The sequence below is a fragment of the Scyliorhinus torazame genome, chromosome 22 (assembly GCF_047496885.1).
Source record: "Scyliorhinus torazame isolate Kashiwa2021f chromosome 22, sScyTor2.1, whole genome shotgun sequence".
NCBI lineage: Eukaryota > Metazoa > Chordata > Chondrichthyes > Carcharhiniformes > Scyliorhinidae > Scyliorhinus > Scyliorhinus torazame.
The window spans coordinates 39917736-39933995 of NC_092728.1; the positions used below are offsets into that span (position 1 = coordinate 39917736).

The 16260-nt window shown below is 48.5% G+C and overlaps 1 protein-coding gene across 1 annotated transcript in view; it reads left to right on the forward strand.

Annotated features, from left to right (window-relative positions):
- Positions 1-2702: 2702 nt before the first annotated feature.
- The window catches only part of trub2 (TruB pseudouridine (psi) synthase family member 2), a 36843-nt gene continuing 23285 nt past the window's right edge, over positions 2703-16260 (forward strand). The window contains exons 1-4 of the mRNA XM_072488079.1: positions 2703-2954; positions 5434-5565; positions 6710-6784; positions 8641-8702. Coding sequence (XP_072344180.1) covers positions 2810-2954; positions 5434-5565; positions 6710-6784; positions 8641-8702 — 414 coding nt within the window. The 5' untranslated portion in view covers positions 2703-2809. The remainder of the gene's footprint in view (positions 2955-5433; positions 5566-6709; positions 6785-8640; positions 8703-16260) is intronic.

The following is a 16260-nucleotide window of genomic DNA, read 5'->3' on the forward strand; positions in this document are numbered from 1 at the left end:
TGTGTCTGTATCTGCATACCCAGTGTCAGTATCTGCACTCCCAGTGTCAATGTGAGTTCCCAGTGTCAGTATCTGCGTTCCCAGTGACAGTATCTGCGTTCCCAGTGTCAGTATCTCCACTCCCTGTGTCTGTATCTGCATACCCAGTGTCAGTATCTGCACTCCCAGTGTCAGTATCTCCACTCCCTGTGTCTGTATCTGCATAACCAGTGTCAGTATCTGCACTCCCAGTGTCAGTGTGAGTTCCCAGTGTCAGTATCTGCACTCCCAGTGTCAGTATCTGCGTTCCCAGTGACAGTATCTGCGCTCCCAGTGTCAGTATCTGCGTTCCCAGTGACAGTATCTGCGTTCCCAGTGTCAGTATCTCCACTCCCTGTGTCTGTATCTGCATACCCAGTGTCAGTATCTGCACTCCCAGTGTCAGTGTGAGCTCCCAGTGTCAGTATCTGCGTTCCCAGTGTCAGTATCTGCGTTCCCAGTGACAGTATCTGCGTTCCCAGTGTCAGTATCTCTACTCCCTGTGTCTGTATCTGCATACCCAGTGTCAGTATCTGCACTCCCAGTGTCAGTGTGAGTTCCCAGTGTCAGTATCTCCACTCCCTGTGTCTGTATCTGCATACCCATGTCAGTATCTGCACTCCCAGTGTCAGTGTGAGTTTCCAGTGTCAGTATCTACACTCCCAGTGTCAGTGTGAGTTCCCAGTGTCAGTATCTGCACTCGCAGTGTCAGTATCTGCGTACCCAGTGTCAGTATCTGCACCCCCAGTGGCAGTATCTGCGTAACCAGTGTCAGTATCTGTGTTCCCAGTGTCAGTATCTGCACACCCAGTGTCAGTATCTGCACACCCGGTGTCAGTATCTGCACTCCCAGTGTCAGTGTGAGTTTCCAGTGACAGTATCTGCGCTCCCAGCATCAGTGTCTGCATTCCCAGTGACAGTATCTGCGTTCCCAGTGACAGTATCTGCGCTCCCAGTGTCAGTATCTGCAATCCCAGTGACAGTATCTGCGTTTCCAGTGTCCGTATCGGCACTCCCAGTGTCAGTGTGAGTTCCCGGTGTCAGTATCTGCACTCCCAGTGTCAGTATCTGCGTTCCCAGTGTCAGTATCTGCACTCCCAGTGTCAGTATCTGCGTTCCCAGTGACAGTATCTGTGCTCCCAGTCTCAGTTTAAGTTTCCAGTGTCAGTATCTGCACTCCCAGTGTCAGTATCTGCGTTCCCAGTGTCAGTATCTGCACTCCCAGTGTCAGTATCTGCGTTCCCAGTGACAGTATCTGTGCTCCCAGTCTCAGTTTAAGTTTCCAGTGTCAGTATCTGCACTCCCAGTGTCAGTGTAAGTTTCCAATGTCAGTATCTGCACTTCCAGTGTCAGTGTGAGTTCCCAGTGTCAGTATCTGCACTCGCAGTGCCAGTATCTGCGTACCCAGTGTCAGTATCTGCACTCCCAGTGGTAGTATCTGTGTGTCCACTGTCAGTATCTGCGTAGCCAGTGGCAGTATCTGCACCCCCAGTGGCAGTATCTGTGTACCCAGTGTCAGTATCTGTGTTCCTAGTGTCAGTATCTGCACACTCAGTGTCAGTATCTGCACACCCGGTGTCGGTATCTGCACTCCCAGTGTCAGTGTGAGTTTCCAGTGCGGCTCTCTCTCAGTACTGCTTTGGAGTGTGGGCCTGGATTCTGGGCTCATGGTTTTCGAGTGTGTCTTAAACACCTGAGGTTCTGATCCTGATCTACCCATTGACGTATAATCAGTGGTTTATGAAGTAGGCCTTGTGGTTCAAGGGGAGCATCCCGATCCCTGGATCAGATATTCCGGGTTCATAGAATCCCAACAGTGCAGGAGGCCATTCAGCCCATTGGGTCAGCACCGAATGGCCGGAAGAGCACCCTAACCAGACCCACTCCCCTGCCCCATCCCCAAAACCCCACCTAACCCGCACATCTTTGGACTGTGGGAGGACATCAGTTATTCTGCCGCGACTGCAGAGGGTGCTGTGCGAGGAGGTCAATGCTCTGTTGCTTCACAGCGTAAGGGTCCCAGGTTCGATTCCCGACTTCGGTCACTGTCTGTGTGGAGTCTGCACGTTCTCCCCGTGTCTGCATGGATTTCCTCCGGGTGCTCCGGTTTCCAACCACACGTCCCAAAAGATGTGCTTGTTAGGTGAATTGGACATTCTGAATTATCGCTCCGTGTACCTGAGCAGGCGCCGGAATGTGGCGATGAGGGGATTTTCACAGTAACTTCATTGCAGTGTTAATGTAAGCCTACTTCTGACAATAATGATTATTATTATTCCGTCAGGACTGCAGAGGGCGCTGTGCAGCGAGTTCAGTGATTCCGCCGGGGCTGCAGAGGGCGGTGTACAGGGAGGCCATTGATTCCATTGGGACTGCAGAGGGCGCTGTGCGGGGAGGCCAGTGATTCCGCCGGTGCTGCAGAGGGCGCTGTGCAGGGAGGTCAGTAATTCCGCCGGGGCTGCAGAGGGCGCTGTGCAGGGAGGTCAGTAATTCCGCCGGGGCTGCAGAGGGCGCTGTGCAGGGAGGTCAGTAATTCCGCCGGGGCTGCAGAGGGCGCTGTCCGGGAAGGTCAGTAATACCGCCGGGGCTGCAGAGGGCGCTGTGCAGGGAGGTCAGCGACATTTCGCGTTGGTTGGACTGGGGCCGAAACAGCGAATCAACAAGTGAGGCGAAGTCACATGGACAATGCGCCGAGGTAGGCGGGGCTCAGATTGGCGTCGGCGCAGTGCGATTGTCTAAGCTGAGTGATGGGGGTCTCTGTCCCCTCTTTGGGCCGGCGCCCTGTTGTCTGATGGTTGTGTGTTTGCAGGCGGACAAGATGGTCCGACTGAAATGGCCACTTTTCCAGACTCTGCGCGGCGTCTTTGCTGTGTACAAACCGCCAGGAATTCACTGGAAGCGTCTTCGAGACACCGTGGAAACCAAACTGCTGAAAGGTGAAAGACACTGACCCTTAACCGCTCTTTCTGACCCCTAACTGGCTTCTGACCCTTAATCGCTCTTTCTGACCCTTAGCCCCACCTTCTGACCCTTAGCCCCACCTTCTGACCCTTAGCCCCACCTTCTGACCCTTAACCCCTCCTTCTGACCCTTAACCCCTCCTTCTGACCCCCTAACTCCAGCTTCTGACCCATAACCACTGCTTCTGAACCCTTGCACTGACCGTAAACCTTGGTCGGTGACACCTGACATTAACCCTTACCCCCTGCCTGGAGACTCCTGACATTGACCCTTACCCCCTGCCTGGAGACTCCTGACATTGACCCTTACCCCCTGCCTGGAGACCCCTGACATTAACCCTTACCCCCTGCCTGGAGACTCCTGACATTGACCCTTACCCCCTGCCTGGAGACTCCTGACATTGACCCTTACCCCCTGCCTGGAGACTCCTGACATTGACCCTTACCCACTGCCTGGAGACTCCTGACATTAACCCTTACCCCCTGTCTGGAGACTCCTGACATTGACCCTTACCCCCTGTCTGGAGACTCCTGACATTGACCCTTACCCCCTGTCTGGAGACTCCTGACATTGACCCTTACCCCCTGTCTGGAGACTCCTGACATTGACCCTTGCCCCCTGCCTGGAGACTCCTGACATTGACCCTTACCCCCTGCCTGGAGACTCCTGACATTAACCCTTACCCCCTGCCTGGAGACTCCTGACATTAACCCTTACCCCCTGTCTGGAGACTCCTGACATTAACCCTTACCCCCTGTCTGGAGACTCCTGACATTAACCCTTACCCCCTGTCTGGAGACTCCTGACATTGACCCTTACCCCCTGCCTGGAGACTCCTGACATTGACCCTTACCCCCTGCCTGGAGACTCCTGACATTAACCCTTACCCCCTGTCTGGAGACTCCTGACATTAATCCTTACCCCCTGTCTGGAGACTCCTGACATTAACCCTTACCCCCTGCCTGGAGACTCCTGACTCCCGACATTGACCCTTACCCCTTGCCTGGAGACTCCTGACATTGACCCTTACCCCCTGCCTGGAGACTCCTGACATTAACCCTTACCCCCTGTCTGGAGACTCCTGACATTAATCCTTACCCCCTGTCTGGAGACTCCTGACATTAACCCTTACCCCCTGCCTGGAGACTCCTGACTCCCGACATTGACCTTTACCCCTTGCCTGGAGACTCCTGACATTAACCCTTACCCCCTGTCTGGAGACTCCTGACATTAACCCTTACCCCCTGTCTGGCGACTCCTGACATTAACCCTTACCCCCTGTCTGGAGACTCCTGACATTAACCCTTACCCCCTGTCTGGAGACTCCTGACATTGACCCTTACCCCCTGTCTGGAGACTCCTGACATTAACCCTTATCCCCTGTCTGGAGACTCCTGACATTAACCCTTACCCCCTGTCTAGACTCCTGACATTGACCCTTACCCCCTGTCTGGAGACTCCTGACATTAACCCTTATCCCCTGTCTGGGGACTGCTGACTTTGACCCTTACCCCCTGTCTAGACTCCTGACATTGACCCTTACCCCCTGCCTGGAGACTCCTGACATTGACCCTTACCCACTGCCTGGAGATTCCTGACATTGACCCTTACCCCCTGTCTGGAGACTCCTGACATTAACCCTTGCCCCCTGCCTGGAGACTCCTGACATTGACCCTTACCCGCTGTCTGGAGACTCCTGACATTAACCCTTGCCCCCTGCCTGGAGACTCCTGACATTGACCCTTACCCCCTGCCTGGAGACCCCTGACATTAACCCTTACCCCCTGCCTGGAGACTCCTGACATTGACCCTTACCCCCTGCCTGGAGACTCCTGACATTGACCCTTACCCCCTGCCTGGAGACTCCTGACATTGACCCTTACCCCCTGCCTGGAGACCCCTGACATTAACCCTTACCCCCTGCCTGGAGACTCCTGACATTAACCCTTACCCCCTGCCTGGAGACTCCTAACATTGACCCTTACCCCCTGTCTGGAGACTCCTGACATTGATCCTTACCCCCTGCCTGGAGACCCCTGACATTAACCCTTACCCGCTGCCTGGAGACTCCTGACATTGACCCTTACCCCCTGTCTGGAGACTCCTGACATTGACCCTTACCCCCTGCCTGGAGACTCCTGACATTGACCCTTACCCCCTGCCTGGAGACTCCTGACATTAACCCTTACCCCCTGTCTGGAGACTCCCGACATTGACCCTTAACCCCTGCCTGGAGACTCCTGACATTGACCCTTACCCCCTGTCTGGAGACTCCTGACAACCCTTACCCCCTGTCTGGAGACTCCTGACATTGATCCCCCTCCCATCCTGCGCTTGTGAACTCAGCCCTTTTGCCGTCTGATGCCAATTTACATTTTCTCTGATTTGGGAGGTGTTAATGATGTGAAGTGTCAGTGATGTGAACTCTCTCTAACTCTCCCATCCCTGTACCAGAACTCAATTCTTTGGAGCAACGAGTTCCTCGGCAGCAAATCCGGTTTCTGCCAAGCTTCACTGAGGGTGAGAACGGAGTTGAAACCAGTCTGACTGTGGCCCAGCTCCCTGTACTGGCTGATCACCCACGAGGTAAGGGGTTTAGGGCACTTGAGTGCAGACTGCAATAGATGTGATGTACTTTCTGTGAAGGATGGAGGTCGAGGGGGATTGAGGGCCTCCCCTGCCTCCTTGAGTGCTCCATCGACAAGTGGTGTTCAACATGCGGGGACACAAATTCATCACAGAGAGGGTACCATGAAAATGCTGGGCTCTTCGTGATTGTGGCCGATGACAGGGGGGACTGCGGGACTGCAGCATCCGAGACGGTCTGTAGTCTCTGGCACCGGCTGCGTGCGGCCTCTGGCACCGGCTGCGTGCGGCCTCTGGCACCGGCTGCGTGCGGCCCCTGGCACCGGGGGCGTGCGGCCCCTGGCACCGGGGACGTGCGGCCCCTGGCACCGGGGGGGGGTGCGGCCTCTGGCACCGGGGGTTTGAGGGCAGGGGCCTCTGACACCGAAGGTCAGCCGGACGGTGGCCTCTGACAATATTGACAGACAGAGGGATCAGGGTGTCCAGGTCCAGAGATCAACTTCGTCGGCCGGGGCATTGAGTATAAGAATTGGCAAGTCATGCTGCAGCTGTATAGACCCTTAGTTAGGCCACACTTGGAAAGTGTTCAGTTCTGATCGCCAGACTACCAGAGGGATGTGGAGGCTTTGGAGAGGGTACAGAAGAGGTTTACTAGGTTGTTGTCTGGTATGGAGGGCATTAGCTATGAGGAGAGGTTGAATAAACTCAGTTTGTTCTCACTGGAATGACGGAAGCTGAGGGTAACCTGATCGAAGTCAACAAAATTATGAGGGACGTGGATAGTCAGAAGCTTTTTGCCAGGATGGAAGAGTCTGGGGGACATAGGTTTAAGGTGCGAAGGACAAAGCTTAGAGGAGATGGGCGAGGGAAGTTTTTTTTTTTTTTACACGGAGTGCCTGGAACCTCCTGTCAGAGGAGGTGGTAGAAGCAGGTACGATAGTGACCTGTAAGGGCTGTCTTGACAAATACCTGAATAGGATGGGAATAGAGCGATACGAACCCTGGAAGTGCAGAAGGTTTTAGGTGCAGGCTTGGAGGGCCGAAGGGCCTGTTACTGTGCTGTACGTTTCTTTGTTCTTTGGGGGTCTGTAGCACTGCAGCTTGTCACATAGATGGTTACTTATTGTTTGATGCTCTGTTCCAGTTAAAGGCCCTAAGTTTGTTGGTCTGAAGGTGGGGGCTGGTCATCGCCTGGATTTGCGATCATCTGGAGTCCTGGGTGAGTGTGTGCTACTGAGCCTCTTTGAAAGCAACAGCACTGCGGTTATGGAGATACCAATCATTTGATAGAGAATGTCGGTGATTCAATTGCAATGAATTTAATCCTGAAGCTGTAGATTAACAGATCATTTGAATCAAGAGTGGACTGGAGCCTGAGAAACATTTTGGCAGTGTTTAGACATCATCTCAATATAGACATAGAAAATAGGAGCAGGAGGAGGCCATTCGGCCCTTCAAGCCTGTTCCGCCATTCATTTTGACAATGGCTGATCATCCAACTCGATAGCCTAATCTCGCTTTCCCCCCATAGCCTTTGATCCCCTTCGCCCCCATACACCCTAAGTGCTATTTCTAACTGCTTCTTAAAAATATACAATGTTTTGGCTTCAACCACTTTCTGTGGGAACGAATTCCACAGGCCGACCACCCTGGGTGAAGAAATTTCTCCTCATCTCGGTCCTAAATGTTCTACCCCCGTTTCCTTAGAATGTGACCCCTGGTTCTGGACACATTCACCATCGGGAACATCCTTCCTGCATCAAGCCTGTCTAGTCCTGTTAGAATTTTGTAGGTTTCTATGAGATCCCCCCTCATTCTTCTGAACTCTAGCAAATACAATCTTAACTAACTCAATCTCTCCTCATGCATCAGTCCTGCCATCCCAGGAATCAGCCTGGTAAACTATCGCTGCACTCTCTCTCGAGCAAGAACACCCTTCCTCAGACAAGGAGACCAAAACTGCCCGCAATATTCCAGGTCTGGTCTCATCAAGGTGTATAGTTGCAGCAGGACATCCCAGCTCCTATACTCTAATCCTCTCCCTTGAAGCCTAACATACCATTTGTCTTCTTTATCACCTGCTGTACCTGCACAATTACCTTCAGTGATGGATGTATTAGGACACCCGAATTTTATTGCACATTCCCCACTCCTAATTTATGGCCATTCAGATAATCTGCCTTCTCGTTTTACTCCAAATTATACTGCATCTGCCATTCATTTGCCCACTCACTCATATGAAGTTAGTCAATCCCTTGTACTGCCCGTCTCCCTGCTCCATCACCAGATAATGTTTTGTGTGGTACTGAGCCATCTGTAACCACTGGATCACTGAGCAAACCCACTAATAAAACTGACCCCAGTGCACCTTCCAACTGTGCAGTGGGGCCTATTGGGTGATTTAAGGATTTTTGGAAGGGTGAGCCAGATGGGCTGAATGGCCTCCTAAATTGCGGTAGATGCACTGACACACATTAATGAGGGCTGGGAAATAGACCATCTACCTGTGGACGGCCCAGCAGTCTCCAATACATCACCAATGTTACACAGCTCCCAATATTGTGTGCTATTGAAACAAGTGGGGCAGCACGGTAGCATTGTGGATAGCACAATTGCTTCAAAGCTCCAGGGTCCCAGGTTCGATTCCCGGGTTGGGTCACTGTCTGTGTGGAGTCTGAACATTCTCCCCGTGTGTGCGTGGGTTTCCTCCGGGTGCTCCGGTTTCCTCCCACAGTTCAAAGATGAGCGGGTTAGGTGGATTGGCCATGCTAAATTGCCCATAGTGTCCAAAACAATTGCCCTTAGTGTTGGGTTGGGTTACTGGGTTATGGGGATTAGGTGGGGTTACTGGGTTATGGGGATAAGGTGGAGGTGTGGACCTTGGGTAAGGTGCTCTTTCCAAGAGCCGGTGCTGACTCTATGGGCCGAATGGCCTCCTTCTGCACTGCAAATTCTATGTATCTATCTATATGTGTAACATTACAGTGTAGAACTGTTGAGGCATTGCCTCCAGTGTGGAATAGCCTTGTAAGGGCTGAATCTCTTAACAGATTGTTTACGGTTTTATCTCTACAGTGCTGGGAGTGGGAAATGGAAACCAGCAGCTCGTCCATCTCCACGACCGTCACCTGACTAAGGTAACACCTCTCAGACCTCTAAGAACAGGCTTGACTTCTGCACCAATACACAGCCTGTGGTCAACCAGCTCCTTCAACGAGCTTCCGCTTCACCCACAATAGCTACTCCCTGCTTAGCTTGGCACAGTAGCTGCTCTCAAGAGGCCAGAGGGTCAAGCCCCATTCCAGAGTTTCAACTCATCCATCAAGTACTCTGGCAGCACCGAGGGAGTGCTGCACCGTCAGAGGGTCAGTACTGAGGGAGTGCTGCACTGTCAGAGGGTCAGTACTTGGGGAGTGCTTCACTGTCAGAGAGTCAGTACTGAGGAAGCGCTGCACTGTCGGAGGGTCAGGACTGAGGAAGCGCTGCACTGGCGGAGGGTCAGGACTGAGGGAGTCCCTCGCTGTCGGAGGGTCAGGACTGAGGGAATCTCTCGCTGTCGGAGGTCCAGGACTGAAGGAATTTCAAACACTCACGATGCTCTGAGCGAATAATTTCCTTCTCAACCCCATCCTAAATGGGAAATCTCTTATTTGAAACTGTGCCCCACTAATTCTAGCATTTACCCTGTGAAGTCTCCACAGAATCTTATACAATTCAATCAGGTCACCTCTTATTTTATAACTCCAATGAGTACTGACCCCTGTCATTGTTAGACGTTTTAGTTGCTGTGAAATGAAGAGTCTAAAGTTCTTGTTCCTTTTCACCAAACACCATTTATTTCACTTCCACAGCCTCTGCACAAAACTCTTAACAACACACCACCTGACAGAGGCCACCTGAAGCCCCTTTACATATCAGTGTCAATTAATGGATACGTAACATAAATGAGACAACTAATTGCAATGTCTCTTAACCCATTACTTAACAGTCTCCCCTTCCTTAGGGGAAAAAAAATAATTAGGTGAAAACAAAATTTCAAAACTCAAAAACACACACATGATGTCCCCCCCCCTTTTGTTTTTGGACGAAAGAAAAAAAAACAGTCACAGAAACAAGCGCCCTTCATTAACAATATCCAAAAGTTTCTGTGAACTCGCCCCTCTTCGTAAAACAGTCTGACAGTTGATAGCTCCTGTCGACCCATTTAATTTTCGTTATTTCCCCTCTGTCCAACATCTGCTTCAAACTTGCGATGTCTATCCGTAACCTCTTTTCATTGACACTTTTTTTAGAGTGCACATTTTCCCACAGGGATTTATTGTCAATGTGACAGTCAATAGGTATATTACCCAAATCCCCTAATCCCAAAATTTCTGTCAATATCATACTAAAAAAAAAAGCCATATCCACCGCCTCTACAAGGCTTAACGTCTCAGCAGCCAAAGTGCTTTTAACCACTCTCCTTACTTTATTTGTTTCCCACACAAGTGGGCAACATTTACCATTGTTCCCCAAAAGGAAAATTATAAAACCTCCTGTGCTTCAAACCCCATCATATAAATTTGCGTAGGACGCATCACTATAAACTATGAGTTTCAAGTGCTTAAGGTCACCTAAAACCGGGAACTTCAAAACACACTCATGCATTTTTAGTTTGGCCAACGCTTTATTTGCTCTTATTATGTCTTCCACTTTGGGATCATTCATTTTTGTACTCCACTCTAAGACATCAAAACTCATGTCCGGTCTAGTCTGTCTACCTAACCAGTTCAGTTGCCCAATTAAACTTCGCAGTTGCTCTTTTTCTATCTTTGAAACCATTGCGTCTTTTTGTGAAACTCGGCCACGACTAATTGCTATTGGGGTGATGCTTTCCAAATAAGATTCCTGACGTAAAGTTGCCCCTAACTTAGTCTGTCCAGTTTCCAGTCCAATATATTTAAATGCACCGGAAGCCTGACTTCCAACCCTGAATTCTTTCCTCAAACCAGACGTTACAATAGCTTCGAAATCACTAGTCCCACCCCACAAAAATTCATCGACATGCATCATAAAAATGCCACAAAGATTTCCTTTATAGTGCCAGTAAAACATTGCAGGATCTGCTTTCAACTGGCAACAGCCTAACTTTAACAAAACTGACCTTACCGAAAAATACCAGACTCTAGATGCATCATTTAATCCATATACAAATTTGTTCAACTTCCAGAGTACCCCTTCTGTGTTAGCTGCTTCTTTAGGAGGACAAAGAAAAATGTCTCTGGGGCTGATGCCCCTGCAAAAAGGCAGCTTTTATATCTATAGATTTGCATTCCCATCCCTTTGTGGCTAATAGATCCAAGAAAATCTTTAAAATAACCTTTCCTGCTGTAGGTGAATCTACCCTTAAATCCTGATCTTCTAAGTTTTCTTCAAATCTCCTTGCCACGAGCCTGGCCTTTAAGTTCCATCCGGGAGAACCTGTTCCGTGCAAATCCATCTGTGGGATAGAGCTCTTTGTCCCCTATCCGGTACTTCCGTGTACACCCCAAATTCACTCCAACTATGCAATTTTTGCTGTTTAGCTTCTTTAATAACTTTTTCATCTAATTTATTTGAAGCCACCAAAATCTCACGTGCATGTGGGCTTCTACTCCTATTATTATTCGTAATCTTACTCATGTTCCGAGATCTTGACAAACTACGTCCCCTCTCCCGCCTGGTATCTCGTTCTGTACTGAACAAACAAAGAACAAAGAAATGTACAGCACAGGAACAGGCCATTCGGCCCTCCAAGCCCGTGCCGACCATACTGCCCGACTAAACTACAATCTTCTACACTTCCTGGGTCCGTATCCTTCTATTCCCATCCTATTCATATATTTGTCAAGATGCCCCTTAAATGTCCCTATCGTCCCTGCTTCCACTACCTCCTCCGGTAGTGAGTTCCAGGCACCCACTACCCTCTGCGTAAAAAACTTGCCTCGTACATCTACTCTAAACCTTGCCCCTCTCACCTTAAACCTATGCCCCCTAGTAATTGACCCCTCTACCCTGGGGAAAAGCCTCTGACTATCCACTCTGTCTATGCCCCTCATAATTTTGTATACCTCTATCAGGTCGCCCCTCAACCTCCTTCGTTCCAGTGAGAACAAACCGAGTTTATTCAATCGCTCCTCATAGCTAATGCCCTCCATACCAGGCAACATTCTGGTAAATCTCTTCTGCACCCTCTCTAAAGCCTCCACATCCTTCTGGTAGTGTGGCGACCAGAATTGAACACTATACTCCAAGTGTGGCCTAACTAAGGTTCTACACAGCTGCAACATGACTTGCCAATTCTTATACTCAATGCCCCGGCCAATCAAGGCAAGCATGCCGTATGCCTTCTTGACTACCTTCTCCACCTGTGTTGCCCCTTTCAATGACCTGTGGACCTGTACTCCTAGATCTCTTTGACTTTCAATACTCTTGAGGGTTCTACCATTCACTGTATATTCCCTACCTGCATTAGCCCTTCCAAAATGCATTACCTCACATTTTGTGAGGTACTGCTACTGCTTGATCTTTCCCTTCTGCTGTGGGATGTCCTTTCAATAGTTCTCGACCTTTTCCTGCGGACCTGTTCACTATCCGATGTACTATCTGAACTAGCACTGCGTTTCTGTGCCCTCCATTTTTTGAACTTTGTTTTCCCAATCTATTGTCTTGACTCCTTCCCCTGAAAGCTGTACATTCAACCAATGTTTATACTTTCCAGTGGCCTTCCCTGCTCTACTAATAACAGTTGCATCCTTCCATTGACTAGACCCTTCAGGCAAGTATGTCACTTATGTACCAACTTTTGGCAGTTGCCGTTTCGGAAAAATGGCCTGTTTTAATTCACCAGAAGTGTTGTGCTCCTCTACAGAAACCCTGTCTATATCAGTTAATTGGTCCTCATAGTTCTGTAACACACGTGTACCAGATGACTCTGGTTCTTCGTCATGTCTGTCTAAATTTGAAAATTTGTAATCTGTACCCATTATCCTTGATGAATGGACCCTAACAGTTTGATTACCATGTTGCAAAATAATTGTTTTGCCATCTATGCCTAGGATCTTCCCTCGGCCTTTCCATTCATTAGAATTGTATCTCTTATAGTATACCATGCCTCCTTGCTGAAAAACGGCATCTGATGGCCGTACGTTATGTCTTAAAGCTCTGCGAATTCTTTCAGAGACTTCGCAGGGCAAGAGTTATATCTGGGGGAAAGGCAATTATGATGCAATGAGGCAAGACTTAGGATACATCGGATGGAGAGGAAAACTGCAGGGGATGGGCACAATGGAAATGTGGAGCTTGTTCAAGGAACAGCTACTGCGTGTCCTTGATAAGTATGTACCTGTCAGGCAGGGAGGAAGTGGTCGAGTGAGGGAACCGTGGTTTACTAAAGCAGTCGAAACACTTGTCAAGAGGAAGAAGGAGACTTATGTAAAGATGAGACATGAAGATTCAGTTCAGGCGCTCGAGAGTTACAAGTTACCTCGGAAGGACCTGAAGAGCCAGGAGGGGACATGAGAAGTCTTTGGCAGGTAGGATCAAGGATAACCCTAAAGCTTTCTATAGATATGTCAGGAATAAAAGAATGACTAGGGTAAGAGTAGGGCCAGTCAAGGACAGTAGTGGGAAGTTGTGCTTGGAGTCCGAGGAGATAGGAGAGGTGCTAAATGAATATTTTTCGTCAGTATTGACACAGGAAAAAGACAATGTTGTCGAGAATACTGAGATTCAGGCTACTAGACTAGGAGGGCTTGAGGTTCATAAGGAGAAGGTGTTAGCAATTCTGGAAAGTGTGAAAATAGATAAGTCACCTTGGCCGGATGGGATTTATCCTAGGATTCTCTGGGAAGGTAGGGAGGAGATTGCTGAGCCTTTGGCCTTGATCTTTAAGTCATCTTTGTCTACAGAAATAATGCCAGAAGACTGGAGGATAGCAAATGTTGTCCCCTTGTTCAAGAAGGGGAGTAGAGATAACCCCGGTAACTATGGACCAGTGAGCCTTACTTCTGTTGTGGCCAAAGTCTTGGAAAGGTTTATAAGAGATAGGATGTATAATCATCTAGAAAGGAATAATTTGATTTGAGATAGTCAACACGGTTTTGTGAAGGGTAGGTCGTGCCTCACAAACCTTATTCAGTTCTTTGAGAAGGTGACCAAACAGGTGGATGAGGGTAAAGCAGTTGATGTGGTGTATATGGATTTCAGTAAAGCATTTGATAAGGTTCCCCATGGTAGGCTACTGCAGAAAATACAGGCATGGGATTCAGGGTGATTTAGCAGTTTGGATCAGAAATTGGCTAGCTGGAAGAAGACAAAGGGTGGTGGTTGATGGGAAATGTTCAGATTGGAGTCCAGTTATTAGTGGTGTACCACAAGGATCTGTTTTGGGGCCACTGCTGTTCGTCATTTTTATAAATGACCTGGAGGAGGGCGTAGAAGGATGGGTGAGTAAATTTGCAGATGACACTAAGGTCGGTGGAGTTGTGGACGGTGCGGAAGGGTGTTACAAGTTACAGAGGGACATAGATAAGCTGCAGCGCTGGGCTGAGAGGTGGCAAATGGAGTTTAATGCAGAAAAGTGTGAGGTGATTCATTTTGGAAGGAATAACAGGAAGACTGAGTACTGGGCTAATGGTAAGATTCTTGGCAGTGTGGATGAGCAGAGAGATCTCGGTGTCCATGTACATAGATCCCTGAAAGTTGTCACCCAGGTTGAGAGGGTTGTTAAGAAGGCGTACGGTGTGTTAGCTTTTATTGGTAGAGGGATTGAGTTTAGGAGCCATGAGGTCATGTTGCAGCTATACAACAGTCTGGTGCGGCCGCATTTGGAGTATTGCGTGCAATTCTGGTCGCTGCATTATAGGAAGGATGTGGAAGCATTGGAAAGGGTGCAGAGGAGATTTACCAGAATGTTGCCTGGTATGGAGGGAAGATCTTATGAGGAAAGGCTGAGGGACTTGAGGCTGTTTTCGTTGGAGAGAAGAAGGTTAAGAGGTGACTTAATTGAGATGGTCAGAGGATTGGATAGGGTGGACAGTGAGAGCCTTTTTCCTCGGATGGTGATGTCTAGCACGAGGGGACATACCTTTAAATTGAGGGGAGATAGATATAAGACAGATGTCAGAGGTAGGTTCTTTACTCCGAGAGTAGTAAGGGCGTGGAATGCCCTGCCTGCAACAGTAGTGGACTCGCCAACACTAAGGACATTCAAATGGTCATTAGATAGACATATGGACAATAAGGGAATAGTGTAGATGGGCTTTAGAGTGGTTTCACAGGTCGGCGCAACATCGAGGGCCGAAGGGCCTGTACTGGGCTGTAATGTTCTATGTTCTGCTTCCAAAAAAGCTTTTCTATTGCTATGCAATGCATTTAAATGTTCAGCAAAACCAAAGCTAATTGTAGCCCCCTCCCAAGCTGGAGGCTGGTCATCTAAAATGGACGGAATTTTAGGATTTCTACCAAACACTAATCGATAAGGACTATAGCCCCCAACCATCTGCAATTAATTCTTTGCATGTACTGCCCATGCTAAAGCTGAATTTAGCCTGCAATTTGGTCGATCTGCCAAAATTGTTCGAAGCAGGTCATCGATGACAGCATGATTTTTTTCACAGACACTATTACTAAATGGGCTTTCTGCAGCCGTATTCATAACTCTGATATTCATGTTTTCACACATATCCCTAAACTCATCATTAGCAAATTCTCCCCCATTGTCCATAAGGAATTTTGCCGGTGGACCCATTCCTGTCCCTATCCATTTTTCCACGATTTGATCCAGAATTACTCTCTTTTTACTTTGTACAATCGTTGATTGACTAAATCTGGTTGCTGAATCTACAAAATACAAAATAAATATATTATTTGCTTTATCCCAGATCTTAAGGTCCATGGCCACAATGTCGTTAAAATCCCTGGCCAAAGGTAGGGTTACTATCGGTCGTGCTGGTGTTCTTCTGTACTTCCTACAAACTTCACAGCGGTCACTAACCTGTTCTATCAGTTTCGTATAGTCATCATCCCTTACCCCTGCATCCTTTAATAAATTTTTCAGCCTCCGAGGAGACGGATGTGCAAATTGCCTATGCAGTTTTAATACCACAAGCTTTTTATCAGCTAAAGTCCCATTTTCAACTGCCATTAACACATCCTTAACTACTCTACTTGAAAAATTATTTGTCAGTAATGGAATACAATAGTGTCCCGACTCTGTAAATTGTAAGTCCACCGTCTTTCCAAAAACTGTTGCCTTATCCTGTTCCATATCCAGTTTCATGTGTGCTTTCTTCATCGATGGTCTGCTCAGAAGCAAAGGTATCTCACTTGATAAAACATCCGTGCTAATGAAATGATTCACTCCGGCAATATTGCAAGGGATCACCACTCTTTTCAGCGACTTCAGAGTATTATCATCCCCAAACCTGAAACTTGTGGAACTTGCAAATTCCTTAACCTTGTTACGATTTTCAGCATTCAAAGAGTCCAGGTAACATTTTAACCAGTCAATTCCACACACAGTAGATGTGCAGCCACTGTCCAATACAGCACGGTTGAAGGATTCTGCAACCAACACCCTCATTACCAGCGTAAAACTGCTTGTCAATAGGACAATGCCTTCTTTCTGGTCACTATCTTTTTCCTCTTCTGACTCTTCTGTGTCATGTGTCGCTT